Below are 20140 nucleotides of genomic sequence, written 5' to 3'. Positions count from 1 at the left end.
CTGCTTTGTGAATCGGCCACATAGTGTGAGATTGGTAACTGAACTATGAAGAACATTTCCGGGGCAGAAAAAATGATCAACTGATAACATGTCCAGAACACATCCCTTCCTGTGACACTGTTGTGAGCTGCTTCTTAAAGCAGCAGTTCAAGCAATATCCTACATTTATTTTAAATAAATCAGTTCTGTACTATGAGAGAATACTTGTAGCATTTAAAAAGAATGTTTTAAAGAGATTTTTAATGTTTCTAATGTAGGAAGCATTTCCAAAATGACAGCTCCCTTCCCCTTCTCATACGCCCCGCCCTCTCTATAGCAGTGCACCAATTGTATTTAGTAACTGCCCAGTCAATCATATTCCAGGACTACATTGCCCAGAATGCTGTGCAAGAACTGAATTAAATAACCCGGAGCAAGGAATCGATTACAGGAGAACGGATCGATCTGCAGCTTAGCTAATCATTTGTCAGTTTGCACATTGTATTGATGCAGATATTGAATGGGAAAAACAATATTTTTGTTTTAATAAACGGCACCTTGAACTGCAGCTTTAAAGTGTGATTAGCCCTGGCTTCTCAGGCAGGATTAGTTTTCACTCGTCTTGGGGTTAAAGCCTTCACCATACCGGGTGCTGTGCTCTAGATGGAGGACTGGGAGGCCACTGAGTCCTCTAGTTTAAGCAGACCTAGTAATCTCAGTTTTTCTTCCCCTTCTGGTGAGAGGAAAACATATATTGTCTCGTTATAAGTGAACAACAGCTTGCATGGGAATCCCCAGCGATAACGAATTTGGTTGTTTCGCAGTGTTTGGGTAATCTGTGCATACATTTTTCTTTGTTCAGTGTGATTTGGGCTAGATCAGGGAAGATAAGAAGTTGAACATTATCTTGTTCAATCTTTGGGATGGACCTAGCAGCTCTCAATATTTCCTCTTTGGCACGAAAATAGTGTAGGCGGACGATCACATGCTGTGGTTTGCCAGGTTTAGGTTTTTAGGTGTGTGCTCTATTTTATCTCCTGATATTTCTGGTAGGAGGGATGTAAAAAGACGGATGAGATATGAATAAAGTTGAGAGTTATCAACTTCCTCTGGTATCCCTCTAATCCGCAAATTATTACGTCTTGACCGGTACTCTGCGTCCTCTAGTTTTTCATAAATAATTTTAACTTGAGTTTTTAATTTGTGTATTTCTCAGGCTTGTGACACTTGAGCAAAGGTAGCAGTATCCACCTTTTCTTCCAAGTCCGCAATATGGTCTCCTATAGACACCATCTCATCCTTAAGGCCTGGATTATAGTCCACGCTGGCACACATCCGCACGTGCTCATCGCATACCTTGCACCTCTCGCCCGAGTGATGTATGAACTGCGCAGCAGGCGATGGGGAGGCATGGCAGATGCGTCATGAAGCTGGTTCGCCCTCATTTGCTGAACCATTCACGTGACGTGGACGTCACATGGCCACGCTTGAAAAGACAACATTTTTTGTTCTTTCAAAACGTGGTCGCGCCATCAAGCTCCATCGTGCGCGTGCGCTAGGGGCGCCGCATAGGCATTAAACAATTTGCACTTGTGTAAGCCTAAGGCTGTGATGGATACTCTATATTTCAGAGTGAAAAGAACTTTTGATATCTTGAACAAATACCAACATTTCTTCACAGGTGAGTGGGGCATCCGCTTTTTCCTCTGAGCTTGATTCTGGATCAAAGTCTTCGCCTGCGTCAGATGCTTCCTGATCTTTAGCTCCTACGGTGCATTTCTTGAAGAAAAGGGAGGCCTCCTGCCTTTCCGTACACTTTTTTGTAGTTTGGGTGGCATGAATGTTGATGGTTGGCAAGTTTTAATATAAAATTAGAGCCGAGTTTGTCCAGGTGATGTATGTTTTAAATTGAGCTAAGCCTCCACATTGCCGAGGCATCTCGCTCACTCATCCATTATTTTCAATTATTCACTTGAGTTTTGAAAATACTGCGGTTTTTCTTCCTCTTCCCCCCCCCCCCTCTCTCTCCCCTGCCCCTAAATCTTGTAGTGGGAACTTTTGACTGATCAGTGCCTCCAACCCCCCTCCCCTTCCCGGGTCACCCAAAGGAGTGTATGAAGCTCACACCTGGGCTTCTCTGTTTTGTCTCAAGAGGGTAATTTATGTTTGTTAGGTAGATCAGTAGGTTGCGCTTAATTACGTTACTCCCCCTGTTCTTTAGAGACTAGTACCAATTAGGTGTTGGGGCTCAGGCAAGGCACAGTCCCTGGGGGGGGGGGGCGGGTGCTTTTCTTAACCTTTTCTCTTCTTTTCTGGGGGAGGAGGGGTGCTTTCATATATCCGTTTGTGTACCCAATCTTCGTTTTGCACTGAGACTCCAGAGATTGTTGTTGTTGTTGTTTGTTCTTGAATAGCGCTGCTAGTTTTTTATGTAGCGCTTTACAGAGACATTTTACAGACACAGTCCCTGCCACGTAGAGCTTAAAATCTATGTTTTTTGGTGCCTGAGACACAGTGCGATAAAGTGACTTGCCCAAGGTCACAAGGAGCCAACACTAGGAATTGAACCAGGTTCCCCTGCTTCAGAGTTAGTATCTTTACTCACTGAGCCGCTCCTTCTCCCTTCTCCTGTGTCTTCCAGCTAGTGAGCGCTCCTTCTGCTCTCTCTACTCCTGGCAGCATGCAGCGGGACCAACCAGCTCTCCCCTCGACTTTAAGTCGCAGCGCCTCTCCCTGGGGACCCCTCTCCACTTCGGCAGCGCGTCACGGGTCTCGTCTGCTTTCTCCTCCGACTCCGAGCCGCAGAGTCTCTCAACGGAGGCCTCTCTCTATCTTGGCCGGTCGTTAAGGTACAGGTCGGTGCCATTTTGGATCCCGTAATGGCGGCCTCCGATGAATCCAGCTAGTGGCCGGGGCGGCCGTCTTCTCCCCCTCCCGAGGAAAACAAAGAGAGTATCTCCGGTCCACGATCTACAGGCCACCTAGTACTGCCTTTCTTATAGCTTTTTAGCAAGGTAAGTGCTTGCCTGTGGCCCGGAACTCACTTGCTGTGTGTCTCTCCTTCCCAGCAGTCGGCAATGCCCCCCTTCTGGTCTTTTTTTTAAATGCAAACATGTTGATTCGGAAAGGAAAAGGCTCCAAATATTAATGTCAATAGAACACATCAATGCTCCGGCTGTATTCTATAGATGATTTTAATATATTCTGAAGTTTTGATTTTCTTAAAATCAGGATTTTGAATAAAAGTGCAACCGCCACTATATAAATGGGGAGATCTTTTCCCCTGGGGATGTCTGTCTAAGCATCGGTGGCTAATTCTTGGGTGTATGTGTGGTTGGCTTGGAGAATGCAGATACATTTGTTTATCCTCCTATGTACGGGATTTTGTTAAAATAAGTATAAATTAAATTATGTCTCTCTCTAAAAAAATCCTGTCGGGTACTATCCCACAATTTCTCAGGAAATAGGGATTGTAAATACTGACATGATTTTCATTTATACTTTTATTTATTTTTTAAATATATACTATGAGATTGTTTCTTAATAAAGTCCAGAAAACCCTTGCAAAAACATCTAGCTCTAATCTCCATGGAATACATGTATGGGAAAGTACCACTCATTAGCTGAAGTTAATATGCCATGGCATGTGCTTTGGGTGAGCAGAGCTTTTTTTCTCTCTGTCACAAATATTACCACACATCAGCATACGTGTGCCATGGCATGAACTTTGGGTGAGCAGATCTCTCTCTGTCACATGTTTTCCATATTTAGTGTTGTTTACTACAAGGAAGTGTGACTCTTCAGTTTAAGTATGCATTTGCTACAACACAGCGCTGATTGGAGGAAGCCTAGCAAAAAATGCTATAAATAAGAGCCTAGGCTGGGGATAGTGCTAGAAGCTTCATCCATGGACCGTGCAGGTGCCCTGGCTAAGGCCTCGGCCATGTTGCCTGCTTGCTGGCGGAAGCGCGCTCCCGCTCAGCACTGAGCCCCTACAGCCGCAATTAGAGCGGCTTTAGTAGGGGCTCACCTGCGCTTCCGCGCGCTTGCGGAAGCGCAGGTCTTAGGGGAATTTCAAATTCCCCCACTTGCCGGCGCGACAGGCCGGTCACGTGAGCGGTTCGCCCAATGAGGGCGAACCAGCTCCGTGACGTCACTGGCCCGACCCCGGCCTGCCCCCTTACGGCGAGCAGGACAAGCAACCGCAAGGCCAGGGAAAGCACCCGCTTTCCCTGAGCCTCAGCGCGCATCAGCACGCCAGCGGTAAGCATGTCCGAGGCCTAAGAATTCTCGTCGCTCTTTCGGGATCAGACTAGGCTGATTGGGGCTTCCCCCACTATTTGGAGCATTTTCTGTTGCATACTGTTTAGCTGTGCAAGGTGAACTGAGAACATACAGTAACCGAAGCCAAGTAAAATCCCTTTTTGATTACATCTCTAAGATTGTTTACTGACTCAGAGTGTGCAAGTTATTGGCTGAATCCAGAATCTTTGCATTACAATACTCCACTCCCATACGGGCTATAATTCATAATTTCCTGGCACTGCAAAGAGTTAATCCAGAGCTGGATTATATGACACATATATTATATATATTATTAGACAAGACGTGAATGTACTAGAATACTTAAGTGAGTCTATCTTTTTTGTGCCATTGGCTGTGTTACATCTTAAAGTATTGTATATAAAGTGTCTGTGGAGTTAATACTGGAGTTGAAATTAGAGGTGAACAATACAAGAAGATCTGGACTCTGCACTACAACAACAACAGCAACTGTGAGAACTTGACTTTCTAAATGCTCTGATTATTTGTACTCTTTCTATCCTCAATACCTGGGAAGTCACCCCTTCTGCATCTCACTATGCTCTCCCTACTGCTTTTTCTGTTTACTGTTTCCTCACATCTTTGTAAACATTTATGTTCTCTCCAGCTTCCCCACTCCCTTCATATCCCTATTTCTTCATCTATCCACCCCTCACCTATGCCTATGCCCATACACTGCACCATTATCTATACACCTCTCTCACAACAACTTATTTACCCCTCAATAATTGACACTCCCACAAAGCCTCTATTCACACCCTCTATCTACTCCTTCCTGTTGCTGGGGATATCTCTCTGAATACTGGACCTAGCCATGTACAGACCTGCTCTCATCCTTGCCTCCCTGCTACCTCTTCCCTTGCTAATGGTGTTAACCTATCTGATTGATCTAATATTGACTAACCTTAAAACTTACCTAACAAATCACACATCCCAATAGCCAGGGCTTGACAAGTTACCCAAAAAGCTACTCGCCAAACCATATAAAATAAATCTGAGGCCCGGCAGCCGGACACGGAGCTGGCAGCGCCGAGACAGCAGAGGTCAGTCACAACTGTCAGCGCTGGCCAAGCCTCCCGGCCCAGGATCACGTGTTTGTGTGTCCGTGTCCCTTTCCCTGGTACCTGCTCCAGTTGCTGCCTCCGCCTCATGCCACTGCCGGTCCTGTAATGCCATCAGCAGCATGTGCCATCTGTCACCCACCGCCACTGTGTGCAGAAACGCTCCACGCAACACTCTCCTAGTGGCTTATGCCTTATGGCGCCCCACCCCGCCCATGCTCCTATTGGATGAGGCCTTAGCCACACAAAGCTCTTCTTACCCTGCGCACGCAGGTGCTCTGTTCTATGCTCTATTCTTCCTATGGTACACATATAGCGTAAGGAGAATACGAGTGATAGGTCACCTGCGGCTAAAATGTACACGCTCCAGGCGAGTGGGCGAGTGCATTTGTCAAGCCCTGTCGATAGACTGCACTAATGGGTATTGTCCCACACCCACTGTCACTAAGGCAAATCATTGCCACTTATTTCCTCACCTGCTGTCTCTGTAAGTCTCCCAACACTTAGACTGTAAGCTCTTTGGGGCAGGGATTTCCTTACCTATTGTCTGATTTTGCTGCACTTATTGTATTATTATAATTCCCTGTACTGTATTCTTTGTGAAGCGCTGAGTACACTTTTGGCGCTATATAAATAAAGATATAGATACATACAGTACATACATATGAAACATGTGTAGGCGATCTTTTTAATGTTGTACATTACCTTACCGAAAATCTCTATCCTGGATGCATTTTCAACCCCTTCCAGTCCAGGCCAAGATTTCAAGTACCGCTCTCATTTTGTTTTTGACATGTCATTACAATAAATTAAATTGATTTAGAAAACAAAACTTAACCATCCACTCTAAATATCCAGTTTATATATTAAATGATATCTTCTATTACAATTGTGTTTTATTTATTTATTTTAAATGCAACGTGTCTATGCACACATTATCAAGGTTTCTGTTGTCTCTAAAATGCTCATTTTTGAGATAAATAAATCAGAAATAAAATATCAAAATACCTTTACTAACATACAAAGATATACGGGACTAGATTTGCCCTATATGAAGGAAGAAAATGAAAATGTATTCAGTGATTTATAAGCTTTTCTGAAATCCTTGAAGAGTTTTCAGGAGTTAATAGCCAGTCAATTACAAGCAATTATTATAATGATTACAAGTGCTGTTACAAGAAATATTTTTTGTAACAAAATAAATTAGATTAGACATCCAGAAAAATCTATTTTCGCTGATTTAATTAAAGTAATCCCTATGAAGGCTCAAACGTGATAATCAAACGTCATCTACAGAGCCTGAGGAAGTCCAGTACTTGGACGAAACGCGTTGCTCTTTACCTGGAACATTTTAAAGCACATTACAGAGGAGGCGGAGGTGCAGTTGCAGCTCTCCATCCGGACGCGGAAGAGAGAGACTCCCTACAACTATACACCACACTGTCTACCCCTTGCATTTACCTTCCACAGAATTGTATTCTGTGTTTGTTTTTATTTTTTCATGTTTTATTAAAGTTAGTGTTTTTACCCTCTAGACATTAATGTCTTTTATATGTTAACCCCATCTTCACCATCAGTTACAACTGGAACAGAAGAGCAAGATACCGCTAAGAGTGTGTACTCACACTGGCCCGTGTGAGTATTGTGTTATATTTACCACTAATACCCTTATACCCCACCCTTTCATCACCTGATATTGATTGGGCAACACCTATAAGTGAACAAGATACCAAGATAGGATTACACTCACACTAGTCCGTGTGAGTGCTAAATTATAATATATAGTATACAATTTTTGGTGGTCCACAAAACACACCATCCCCCCCCTCATTGACGTATATATAATTATATGTGTTAACCCTATCCTCCTTTCTATTTATACGAGAGGAAATCCCCCATGAGTGGCACTGTGAACCAATGAAGTAAGTGGACGATACATCAAGAAGAAGAACCCGCATTGCAAGAAGAAAAGCCTCATCAGAAGCACACGGGACTCCCAAAGAAACCTTGATGTGACTGGGCTTACACAAGGCCGTGTAAGTTTTATATACCTTTATTTTATTTCACTTTCACACCAACACACATACACCCATGTGTGCCTATCCTTCCAATTAGATATTAGACACTTGAGCCAACACACCCGCTCAGGATATAACTGCTTCACCTTAAAGAGCAATTACCAGTTCTATAACACTGCCTGTTTCCAACCATTGTGCTCCCCCATCCTTTTTGTATTCAAACGTGATAATGTATAGTTCGCTCCCCAACTGCACAAGCTATTAACATTCACCTTTAACTATCATTCACAGTCAGAGCAAAATGTTACCTGTGACAAAAGTTTGTTGTCGGCCTCCTCAAGAAGCTTGACTTTGGTTTCTAGTTGCCAGATGTAGTTGGAAGAGGAATCTAGAAGGAAACCAATACAATGGGAGGTATTTTAATGAAACAGAATGGATACAAGAAGCTCACAGTACACAATACACAAGACATGGTGGTATTCTTAGTCATCAAAATAAAATCTAAACATCTGATCAAGAGGCTCCTACAGTTTAAGAAGTGTATGCACAAGAAAATCTATATCAATATAATAATAATATTTGCCAGTGTACGCAGTGCTGTACATATACATTTATTTTTTGGTGCCTGAGACACGGAGAGATAAAGTGACTTGCCTAAGGTCACAAGAAGCTGAAGCCAGGATTTAAACTAGACTCCCCTGCTTCAAATTCAATGTGAGTGTTTTCAGAGAGGGTATCTGTAACAGGGGACTTATCCCTGTTCACAAATGTACCTCTAATCCAGCAGTGTGGTGGTTAACTGCTGGTAGCAAATTAACTAACACCACCTGCCTGATTACAGGTGGTAGAAAAAGCCTGCCTTTGAGACAGGAAGTGACTCCTTAGCTCACGTGTGAGCTGAACTTTGGAGACAGAGCAGAGGTTCTTGAGTCTCCCAGGAGAGACTGACCAAGAGAACACAGATCTCTGGAGCTGACCATGTCTTGAGCTCTGCCAGAAGGCACAATAAAGCCTCGTTATAATTTCACCTTATAAAGTCTCCAATTGTGTACCTCTGTGAACGTCCGTCTACAGTATCATAATCTACAAAATATTATACTCTAAATAAAAAACAGACAGGCATTTGGAAACTGAAAACAGTAGCAAATCATCGTAAAAAAGGTTTACTTCTAAAGAAGTACAGTGTAGTTTATTAGGTAACTCTACTGAACATATTGGCATCTGCAATTGTATGACCCTCCATTATTAGTTGTCCAGTGGACTATACTGCCTCATATCTCCTGCACCTCACTACTGCCAGTAAGAGATGTAGGGAGCATCTTATTTGTAACCTTGTGAAAACGGATTAGGTTTTTAGAAGCATAAGAAGATGCTGGTCTACAGTTTCTTTGGCCGGATTGTTGCTGTTAGCATAGTTTTCAGGAGTGCTTCCTATTGGATTTGAAAGTGCAGGTAGCACGGCTACTTTCAGTAAATAATCTCTGATTCTTAGGCTTTGGCCCCGCTGCGTCCGGCGGCGCGTACGGCTGCGTACACGTTCCTCACCAGCAAGGGTATCCTTCGGTCCCAGTCCCCCCTCGCTGCACGGCTCACAACGCGCTGTGACGCATCAGCCGCCAGGGGATGAAAGAGAATTGAGATCCCTAGCGTTGACGCATCACGTGGTGCGCTGAGGAACCGATCAGCACCGGGGACTGGAGCTGTCAGAGCTTCCCACGCCTCCAAAAGGTAGGAGGGGGGAGTGTGTGTGTGTGTGTATATGTATTGTGACATACAGTAGTCCAAAGATATTAGGCATCTTTCTGCCCGGTTTTAGGTCAGAAAGTGCAGGAATAGTGCAAAATTATCCGTTTCCACAGCTTCACATTTACTCAGGCTGGTGGATGGAAAATCCAGACCACAGTTTACAATGTGTCTAGTTCTCCCTCACCTGCTCTCCTAATCACTAGAACAGGTATTTAGAGCAGAGAGGGTTGCTTTTCAGTCTCTCTTCTTAGAGCCTGGAGGCTGGGGGTATCGCTGCTCCCCTGCGTCCAGCTGGGGAGTATCGCAGTACCAGAGGATTTGCCTGGACACTTGGGACCGAGTTCCCGCCACGAACAGATAAGACAAACAAATGTTTATTGCTGTATCTAAAAGACTGTATGCTGTATCTAGTGACCCTAAATGAGAGGGCATTGTTTTAAGATGGGGAACCAGCTTAGTTGGCCCAGAAAAAGTTAGAGAGGCTGATTCTGCTGTGTAGTTAGATCCCTGAATGGGATAGGATTTCTTTATATGATTTATTTTTGGTTTCTTAAAGTGACAGTGTGTGAAATATTATAACAGTGATATGAGTAAACCGCTGAAGGTTAATATCTGACTACCTCCTGCCTACACCTGTTAAAGCTGCAGTCCCTTACTGGGATGAAAATAAAGCAGGCAGAAGCCTGAGTCAAACAACGTAATGCTTTGTATGATCCGGTTATTCTTATAATTAACCCTAGAAGACTGTGTCGGGAAGATCCCAGACAGATGTCAGCGCTACAAAAGAGGGGCGTTTGTCACCGTATGTATGTACGTATGTGTATGTATCTGTATGTATGTGTGTATATATGTATTGTGTGTTTTTGCTGCCCGCTAGCCGATTGACCAAAAAGGTCAGAAGGTCCCCGCGTGCCCCCCTTCACCCGATCCCTGCAGCTGCTGCTGGCAGGGAGGTGGGAACGGGGTCAATCGTTGTTTTTTTTTGGCTCCCCCCTCTGCCTCCGATCCCTGTGGCTGCTGCCCGGGCTGGAGGTAGGCATGGGGGGGGTTTGGGAGGGGTTGGCGGGAGCGTGGCTGGCCCCATACTTGCCCGCTCTGGGCGTGTTGAGTGTGCAGGGGGAAAGCTGGGGAGGGACTGACGGAGAGAGGTGGCTGGAGGGCTCGAGTTGGTGGCTGGAAGTGGCTGGCGCTGCATTGGTGGCGCGGGGAGGTGTCCTCCAGCCCCCGATCACTAACGTGCCTCCATGGGGGGAGCTGTGAAGGGGCCAGCTTGTGGGCGCGTGGGGCTCCCCCTCTTGCCCCTGTTTTACCACACACCCCCGCTCCCGCCCCCCTGCTGCTCCGGCTCCCTACAGACCGCATATCGCGGTCAAGGGCCTCTCCACGCGCCACCTGTCTGCAGTGCGGGCGCGTGGTCTGAGGCAGCGGGACCTTAGCCTTAATCTTGTCAAAATAACAGGCACAGGTCTTTACTCATTCCATGCAGGAAAGGTATGTAATTAGGGTTTCCAGATGGCTCGTCCAAAAATACTGGACACAATGGTAAAAAATGCAGAATACATATAAAAAATACCCCCACCACCCCAATACATATACAAAATACACCCACCTTCCCAATACATATACAAAATACACCCACCTTCCCAGTACATATACAAAATACACCCACCACCCCAATACATATAAAATTCACACTTACCTTGGGGATGATGTCAGGTCGGGCCCGGTGGCTGCGGGAGGGGGGAGGTGATGGCTGCAGAAGGGCGGACGGGGGGTGGTGGATGCGGAGAGGGGCAGTGGATGCGGGGGGCAGTGGATGCGGATAGGGGCAGTGGTTGAGGAGGGGGGCCAGTGGCTGAGGAGGGGGGGCAGTGGCTGCGGAGGGGGAGCAGTGGATGCGAGAAGCAGGCGGCCGGTCAGAGCAGTTGCCGCCATACCCAGCTCTCCCCCAGCTGCAGGCTTCTCCCTCCCTCTCTGTCCCACTCCGAGGGAGGACGCGCGCCATGCCTCCCTCTCATGCCAGCGCTTACAAGAAGCTGAGCCCAGCTGACTTCCGGTGCTGACGTCAGAGGACACGGCCCGTGTCAGCATCACACACCTCGGCGTGGGGCAGAGAGAGAAGCCTGCAGCTTGGGGAGGATCAGGAACTGCTCTGGCCGGCCGCCGGCCACCCTACGTTCGTAGAGAGATAATACCGGACACATACATGTCGAGTATTTACCTTTAATTTTATACCAGACACAGGGGCAAAATACCAGGCTGTCCAGGACAAAACCGGACACCTGGCAACCCTTCGTAATAGGTCAATAGTTTTGATTATCATGAAAAGAATGTAGCAAATTAAGTGAACTATATTTCCTTGCCCTCCAGCACAAATTATTTAGTAGAGTTTAAGTGGAATTGCGGAATGCATATAGCTATGGGAAATACAAATGTCAGACGGATATAAATAAGATAAATCCTGGCAATATATTTATATCAGTAATTATTACCTAGGTATTTGCTTCAAAGCAGAAAGTCTGGCGAACACCCAAAATGCCTGCTTCAATAAGATATGTTGCAATTGTACTGTAAACCTTTTGCTTACAAAGTGGCGAGAAATGCATTTTACTTCCCACAAAGCCTTCGAGATTTCAGCCGGGGAGACCCCTACTTCCTGAGATACAGGTCTCGGTATAGGGTGCCGGTATCCCCTCTGCTTTGTTTAGTTCCCACGGGCCCGTGACCCACATGATTTTAACATGGGGTTACCGGCACCCAATAACGGGCCTGTATCTCGGGAAGTAGGGGGTACCCGGACCTGAAATCAATGCGGTTCAGCTCTGGAGACCCCCTGCTACAATACTGTGGTGTTAGAATTTTAATAAAACCCTCGCGATCACCTGTGAGAGGCACGCAGTTAGAGTGACTGATTTAGCCTCTTACTGCGCGTCTGTTACAGAGAGGCAGACCCCGGTAAGACACACAAAGCAGGAACCCCTGCTGTGTTGCTCCGGCGGGCCATTAGTCTGTCGCGGCGCAACTCGCAAGGATCTCGGGCATATCTCGAAATTATATTTCGAGATTTGTTAAAATAATGGCCGCTGCATCTGTAAGTGAAACTTTTGTCTTTTGTCATTGTTTTGTAACAGAATGTAAGGAAGCAGGAGTCACGCCGTGCACGGCGTGCTCCTTACTCACCCGCGGCTCTGTCTGGGTCTCCCGCGGCTCGCAGGGACTCCTTCCCCATGGCGCCGAGCTCCGGTCCTCCTATGCGCGCGCGCACGTCCAGTCTCTTCTTCTGCCCTCGGTTCAGGGCGTGGGTCGCGCACGCAGCTACAGACGCTGCCACAGGGAGGCGCGGCCACACAGGGGCGCACCAACCCTTTAAAGAGACAGTACCCTTTTGCAATGCCACAATACAATTCACCAATACTTCTAGGATTTATAGCTCCTCCTCCAGGAACTCATCTAGACCTATCCCTGTCTCAGCCTGGCCCATTCACACACCCCCACCTTGCTACTCGGCTATTGGTTCCTCATACCTACATATACCCTCCAGATTCATTAACTCGTCGGCTGAGCATAGAACCAGTTGTTCTCATCACTCTCTGCCTCCCTAGTTCTGTTTCACAGATTCCCTCGTGTACCGGACCGGCTTCTGCTACGTCTTCCTGCACCTCTGGCATCCCGAACTCGGCATACGGCATCACGACTCTCCTCATCTCTGGCATTCCGATTCACGACAACGTCTCTCTCTCTAACCCTGGACTTGGCTACCGCACCCTCTACCATCCGTACCTCTCCTACCCAGATCCCGGAATCCCAGACCACTCTTCAATCAAGACGTGCCCTCGTGGCTGTGGGTGGCGTTATATCCTATCCCTATCCCACCTCAGCACCGCGGTCCCGTCTCGTTTGTGGTGAGCACATCCTGACACAGAAATTGTATTTGTGATTTTGATGTTTTTAATTAAAAATCAAAAGACAATTTCAGTGACAAAACGCAAAGAAGTTTGACTTAGAATGCGGGTGCTTGGCACCCCCCCCCCCAGTTTTAGCTATTTGCACTATTTATACTAATTGTGAATTCCTTGTGTGTGTTTGTGTGGGTCTGTCTGTGTGTGTCTGTGTGTCTCTCTGTGTGTCTGTCTCTCAAGTCTGGCATGCGCGACAAGCTGGAGGCTGCTGTGCATGCACGCCGAGCCGGCGGCTCCACTTCTGCGCATGCGCTGCCTACAACCTCCGTGTGGACTGGAACTTTGATGTATGTGCATGCGCGGGCGTGCGCCCATCTGTAGCGTTACATCATTTCTTTTTCGTTACAAGACAAGTGATTTTTCCTATCAAAACTCTGTAGGTGCCAGCAAAGAAGTTTCACTTCAAAAACCCAGAGTTTACTATTGCTTGTATAACATGGTAAGTTCCATAGTACCTGTTTCTCCCCACATAGCAGATACACTATGTAAGTCCTGTTAAGTTTCAGGCATTAGCAGGTTAATCTATGGGCCAGTGACCCCCCTTCTGCTTCCCTTGAAAGTGAAGGAAGGTAGGTGGTGACTTATGGCCTGTGTACAGCCACTTGTAGGTGGGTGCAGTCCATGAGCCCGTCCCTTCCAGAGTTTTGTAGGTGAGTAGCTAAATAGTAGTGAGGCTTTCCCTCTGCTCTTCAGAGAGAGAGGATGGAGCAGTCAGACTTCCCCATTGCGGGGAAAGCATGCTCACTCTAGGCCGTCTGGCCTAGATACCACCAGATCAGAGCCCTACTACCGGGTATGCACCCTCCAGAATTCCTGGGACTTTTGGAGATCATGATATGCTGCAATGAAGAGCTGCTGCAGCAAGTACTACAATAAAATCTGTTCAAAGATACCTCTGCCTCTGGTGTCAGTTCCTGGGCAGGAGGGTTATGAGAGTGCCGTGATGGGGGCTGACACCCACACCCCGTTGGTTCCATCAGAGCTGGAGGCGCTGAGACCAACCCAGAAAAAGAACGCAGAGATCTGTCCAATCCTAAATTTGCAGTCCAAGCAATATCCTACTGTACATGTGTGTTTTCTTTTAATATATCAGTTCTGTACTATGAGAAAATACTTGTAGCATTATTTTTTTTTAAATGTTTAATGTATTATAATATAACAAGCATTTTATGTTTCTATAGCAACCATTTACAAAGTCTATTCCCATTCCTCTTCTGAAACAGGCTCTGGCACACCCCTTTTTTTAGCCCTGCTCTCCCTCTAGCAATGCACCAATTGTATCTAGTGACTGCCTGGTCACATGATATTACCCACAGAACTTTGCATCTTCAGTCCTCTTCTGCTGCACTGACAGCTATTTAGTGAACCCCTGAGTGGAATCTTCACCAATCGATCACAGGAGAACGGATCGATCGGCAACTTAGCTAATTACTTATCATTGTGTGAATTGTATTGATGCACATGTTAAAACGGGGGTGGGGGGGAACGTCAGCTTGGACTGCTGCTTTAAACAGACTGCTATTTCTCCTTAATGACTAGTACTTAATGTATACTGGGCCATATTTACTAAGCTGTGCTGTACCATAGGATACCTTCTGGCACGCTGGAAGATATCTTACTATTTATTCATGTGGATGGACTTGCCTAGGAAGGTATCTTATGACATAGCACTGCTTAGTCAATATGGGTCTTTATCTTTCAATTACAGTACATGAACGTGGCATTGCAGGGTGAAGGGGTTTCCAAATCCAAATCATGCACATTTTCTAAAACATACAGGAGCAGAGTAGGCAAAGGAAAGATAAGGTAAATGTTACTTAGAATATTTTTAAAGATAGTGGTGGGACAAAATGTTTTATATTTAGTTTACAAAGTATATAATTTGTGATATTTACTTATACCACTTGCTTTGACATTATTTAAAGAAAGGACAGAATATAACAGATACCATGCAGAATATTTACTTTAACGATGGGTACTAGATATCAAGTGGAATATCTTCCAAACCCATTTACATGAAGCCTCCGTTATAAGTCGTAGCTACTAGGAGAACTCCATTGCAGGCTGTCTATTCACTGTGCTGTGTAAGGGCATTGACTTAGGGAGTGCCATCTATATACAGTAAGAATCAGTTAAAGTTCATTAGGCCTGTGCCCAGGCTTAACATTGTCAAGTCTGTCTGTAATTGTCAGATAAAGCCTCCCCTGTGATTTCACTTCTCAAACACAGCTCATACTGTATCTCCTGGCTCTGACAGTTATTGGCAGAAGTGCTCCTGTTATCGTGTTGACTCTTAGTACGACATGAAGGCCAAGCAAGTTGTCTTTAGCATTAAGACACAACTTAAAGCAACAATATCCCCCAAAAACTAAACTTAAGTAACAAAGTACCCAGTGTGTGCTGTACTCAGCTAATAGTCTTTTTTTCTAGTGAAAAGGTTAAGGGGTGGGTGAGGTTTGTAAGCCCTAAGGAATTCTTTGATTGGGCCTTCACTTTGTTGGCATCATTTAAAGTGGTGCGAGGAGAGCGGAACAGTCTATAGCAGCAATGCAATGTAAAAACCAGGCAGGTGGTCGCCATGGGAACTCTTCTGTACATGGATGACCTTTACAACACGAGATCAGTTATTTTACTTCCTGCAAGTAATGTCTTCTGTTTTAAGAGCCGATGAACGTTAAGTCTATTTAACACCTTCTATGCTGGACAGGAAGAACAATAGACCTCCTCGGAAGTAAAAGGGGGGTTAATGTTCAACCTACCACATGTTCAAGAATTCCTATTTTTTGCTTCTGTTTACTCCTTTGCTCCAGAGAGGTTGCAAAGTATCACAAAGCAATGTTTTGCCAGCCTCTCTGGCAGTGAAGGGGTTAACTTGGTGGTTAGCCCGAAGTCCAGTGGAAATTATTACTGTCTAAATACTGTACCAAGACACAAATTTTTTCACCAAAGTTCTCCCTCCCTTTCCACACTCCGGGCACAGGTCCTCATGGGCTCTTGGGCTAACAATGCACATCTACGTGGTCTCATGTTGAAAAGGGGTTCAAAGGATCACGTGCCGAGCTCATGACAAAGAAAGACGTTTCACTATACAGGGGACTGCAAATAAACTGCATGTGAGGAGTCAGAAAACCCACAGATAAAGGAGAGGCACAGAAGGGGAAAAACAGGTAGAACAGGAATGGTGCACACAGGAAGTACAGTGAACACAGAGCCATGCAACTGTACAAAATGCTGGAGCGTATTCAAGGCTTTGGCAAGAACCTGCATCACGCGGCTCAGAGAATTCCCACAGTTAAAAGTTGCACAAGAACGGTACCTGGAAGACATAAATACTGTAACAAAGCTTGGTGCTCCATATCGTCCATTTAAGTAAGCATACAGTTTAAATGACTGCCAAATAACATGCCTTTTCGTTACATTCGTTACTTTATTCCAAAACGGATGTATTAAACCCCAAAGCTCCTTGTTTTCTCAGGTGTAACAATATAGAAATAAAAATGAAGAAAAGCGTAAAACCCTCATGGTGTACTATTTAAATCAATTTAGTGATATAAAAAAGGGGGGTAATAAATGCACGTACAAAAAAGACATTCAAATGATTATATTGGTATAAAAAACGTGGATCGTTTGACATCAGAGTAAACTCTCACGCTGACACCCAGCCAAAAGTAGGCAGCAAAAGACGACAGGCAACCGTGTTGTCACCGAACTGCAGGCGCTGGCGCAGGCAATCCCTGTCCAAACAGAGTAGACTCTCACACCGACACTGATCCAGAATAAGTGGTGATGGAGGACAATTTAGAAGACCACCAAAAGCTTCAAATGTATATGAAGATAAAAAACATATTGTTGTAAAATCTATATTCTGACAATTCACATAACCTGTTATAACTGCAATGAATTAAGAACAAGTGATCTAATTTCTTAATGGTAGAGAATGCTAACATGTTTTTTCATAATTTAATTTGCTGTTGATATATAAAAAATTCATGAAAGTCACAGAAATGTAATACAATTATTATTATTATTATTATTATTGATTTGTAAAGTGCCAACAGAGCAGAGTAAATGAGTACTTCAGTATTAGGTGATACCTTTTTTTTATTTGGACTAACCATAGATATTATAACATAAGCTTTTGAGAGTTCTCCTCTCTTCCTCAGGTCAGCGATACTGATTTACAGAGATTCCACGTGATTAACACAGGTGTAAAAAAGAAAAACAAGATAGCCATCATAAAGTGTCAACGTATTCTGCAGCGTGGTACAGTGGGGTACAGAGTAACATCAATAATATAAACTGAATGACATACAAGTAACACAACCAGGCACAAACAGATACAGACGGTAATGAGAGCCCTGCTCCTGACAGCTTAGAATCTAGAGGGAATAAGGGGCAGTGTTGAAACACTGTTGGTTGGAGTATGCTTCAGGGTAGAGTATGGTTCATCCACACTGCTGGATCTATTAAGGTTTGGGGGTGAACATGTTAGGCGGTGTTAGATAGCATGGAGTTTGGTCCAGCCGCACAGCTGGTACCAAGAGGTTAGGGGTGGGTGTTTGAGGTTGCCAGATAGGATTTCTTTAAAAAAAAAAATTGTCTCAGTCTCCCCTGCTGAAATTCCTCTCCTGGCTTCCTATCAAATCCCATATCACACACTCAATCTCCTCCTCACTTTTAAAGCTTTACACTCTTCTACTCCTCCTTACATCTCAGTCCTAATTTCTCGCTATACACCTTCCTGACCCTTACGTTCTGCTCAAGGACGCCTTCTCTCTTTTACTCTGACTAAAAATACATTGATGTTTTTGTGCCTATTGTAAGTACACTTCAGTATAAAACGGTCCATCTCTGAGTCAATTACATTTACTGTAATAGCCACTAGAACATATTACAGAATTCTACCAAGAACCTGCTATCAAGAACATATGAATTGCAGTGTTTCCAAAACAGCCAAAACACACACACACACACATACACGAGAAGTTCGACGCGTCTAACAGATTGGGGAAAGGTTGAAATGACCTGCTGAATGCCCTCAGCACTAAGCCTCTTTCCTTCCCTCCTGCTATTTTAATCTAGACAACATGCATCGGCACATGGTCACATGACAAGCAGCGAACCCCAAGCCGATTAGTGGCTTCCACTAACCAGCCCACCGTAACACCTTCTATTACATGGCGTTATAGCTTAATATAGTAAGTGGCACCACTCCCACCTACAGCCCTGTAATTGAGCACATGTTTGCGGGAGATAAATAGCCTCTCCAGATGATTAAAGGAAAACAACTAAACAAGCGGCTTCCCATCACTGTAATTGTCTGTATCCTCCCTGGGCAGACACTTGTATTTTTATTTTCTCCCACATTCCTCATTCAAGCTAATAAAAGCAGCTCTCTTCAAATGCATGAATCCCATTTGCTGAGCTTGCTTGATTTAACTTTTATTTATGTAAACTCAGTATACACAAACGTGATTTTATTCTGAGCGCTTCATTAGAGCTTCCGTTACCTCCTGGGGCACCCAAACTGTTCCAGCAACAATCTCGGGGAATTATCCAATGAGATATTTACAGCATTGGGACAGGGGATCCCCTGGGGCAGAATTGCATTAATCCGGGGGACACCTATTCCTCACCCTTGTTCCTAAAATACTTACTAGTGTAGTTACTTGCTGGGTATTTAAGCGGCTGTGCAATAGGAAGCTGCAACCAGTGATATTGCGGCTACCTATTGGTCGGAGGGACCTACAAGATGTGCTGGATACTTTATATTCCTGGAGGGATAATAAACACTGATAACGATACCGGAAAGTATCTCAGGTCAGCCACATGGGATTCTGTCCCCCTGTTCCAGAGTTGTAAAGAAAACAAGGATAAAAAACAACAACTCAGGCTACGGCACAGCTGCCTGCGCTGCACGCGTGCCTGCCAGGCTAGCGGCGCATGCAGCCAAGTTTCCCAGTCTTCAGTGAGCTGCAGGGGAAAAGACAGGGGGGCACAGCCATGATGTCACCCGGCAGGTTCGCTCTCATTGGCTGAACCGCCGGGGGGTGTGGCCTAGCACTCCATCGCTAGTTCCAATCTCAATTTTCATGTCTGCCTGAAAAACTCGTCGTGCAGCGTGGTTGCCACCACTCGCAGCAGGCCCGGCCCCATTAAGGGGCGACTCTTGTCCCCGCAGCGCCCACTTGCAGCAGCCAGAGGGGACCAAGCCTCACAGGCGGGATTGGTACTTTAATTCGTTTGCACACAATAACAAAGGGAATAGTCTGGATAAACAGTTTATCATTAGAGATTAGTTAAAGATTAGAAAACACTCCATAGCATCTGGTTACCATGAAGACATTCAAAGTTTAGAAAATGATTAAAAAGAAAATTTCTGCTTATCCCATGTTTTTAGAAATTCTGATAATCATCCATTAAACATGCCACTGTTATTTGTGCACTTTTGTCCTAGGAGAGACTGCACCTTAAATAATAATTAATTATTATTAGTGCTGGGAGTAAATGTAGTGCTGCAAATAGTGGCAATCCAAAGCGGAACACTTACCTGCCTCAAAGAGCTTGCAATCTAAATTGACAGTGTTTTGGGTAGAGAGAGAAAGTGATTTTTTTCCAATTAAAAATCATAAGAAGGTGTCCTTGAAACTTGGTCTCAAACCTTGTCGCACATCAATGATCAGCATCATCAAAGTATAACATACGGTAGTACAGGAGTGCAGAAACTGGGGGGCCCCTTGGGGGCATGGCACTTACAGAGGCCCCCGTGCTCTTCCCGAAGGCTCAGATGGCTTCTGGCGGCGTGTTGCCATGGCAATATATTCGTCAAATAACGCAGCAGGGTCACGTGATGCCGCGTTGCCATAGCAATGTGACGTCACATGACATTGTGATGTCAGAATGCCGGAGCCAAGGTAAGGAGGGGGGAGAGCCGACAGGGGGGCGCAGGGGAGAAAGATTGCACACCCCTGTTGTAGTATATGGCAAACAGTGCTAATTAAGTGAACGGGCTGCCTGCACAGCCTTACCCTGCTGCTTGTATGATGCCAGGTGC

The 20140-nt window shown here is 45.2% G+C and overlaps 1 protein-coding gene across 1 annotated transcript in view; it reads right to left on the bottom strand.

Moving 5' to 3' along the window:
- CCDC85C (coiled-coil domain containing 85C) overlaps window positions 1–20140 on the bottom strand; it is a 170398-nt gene that overhangs the window by 49199 nt on the left and 101059 nt on the right. The window contains exon 2 of the mRNA XM_075614393.1: window positions 7690–7769. Coding sequence (XP_075470508.1) covers window positions 7690–7769 — 80 coding nt within the window. The remainder of the gene's footprint in view (window positions 1–7689; window positions 7770–20140) is intronic.

The sequence above is a fragment of the Ascaphus truei genome, chromosome 9 (assembly GCF_040206685.1).
Source record: "Ascaphus truei isolate aAscTru1 chromosome 9, aAscTru1.hap1, whole genome shotgun sequence".
In the NCBI taxonomy this organism is placed as follows: domain Eukaryota; kingdom Metazoa; phylum Chordata; class Amphibia; order Anura; family Ascaphidae; genus Ascaphus; species Ascaphus truei.
This window is presented reverse-complemented; position numbering and strand designations above follow the sequence as displayed.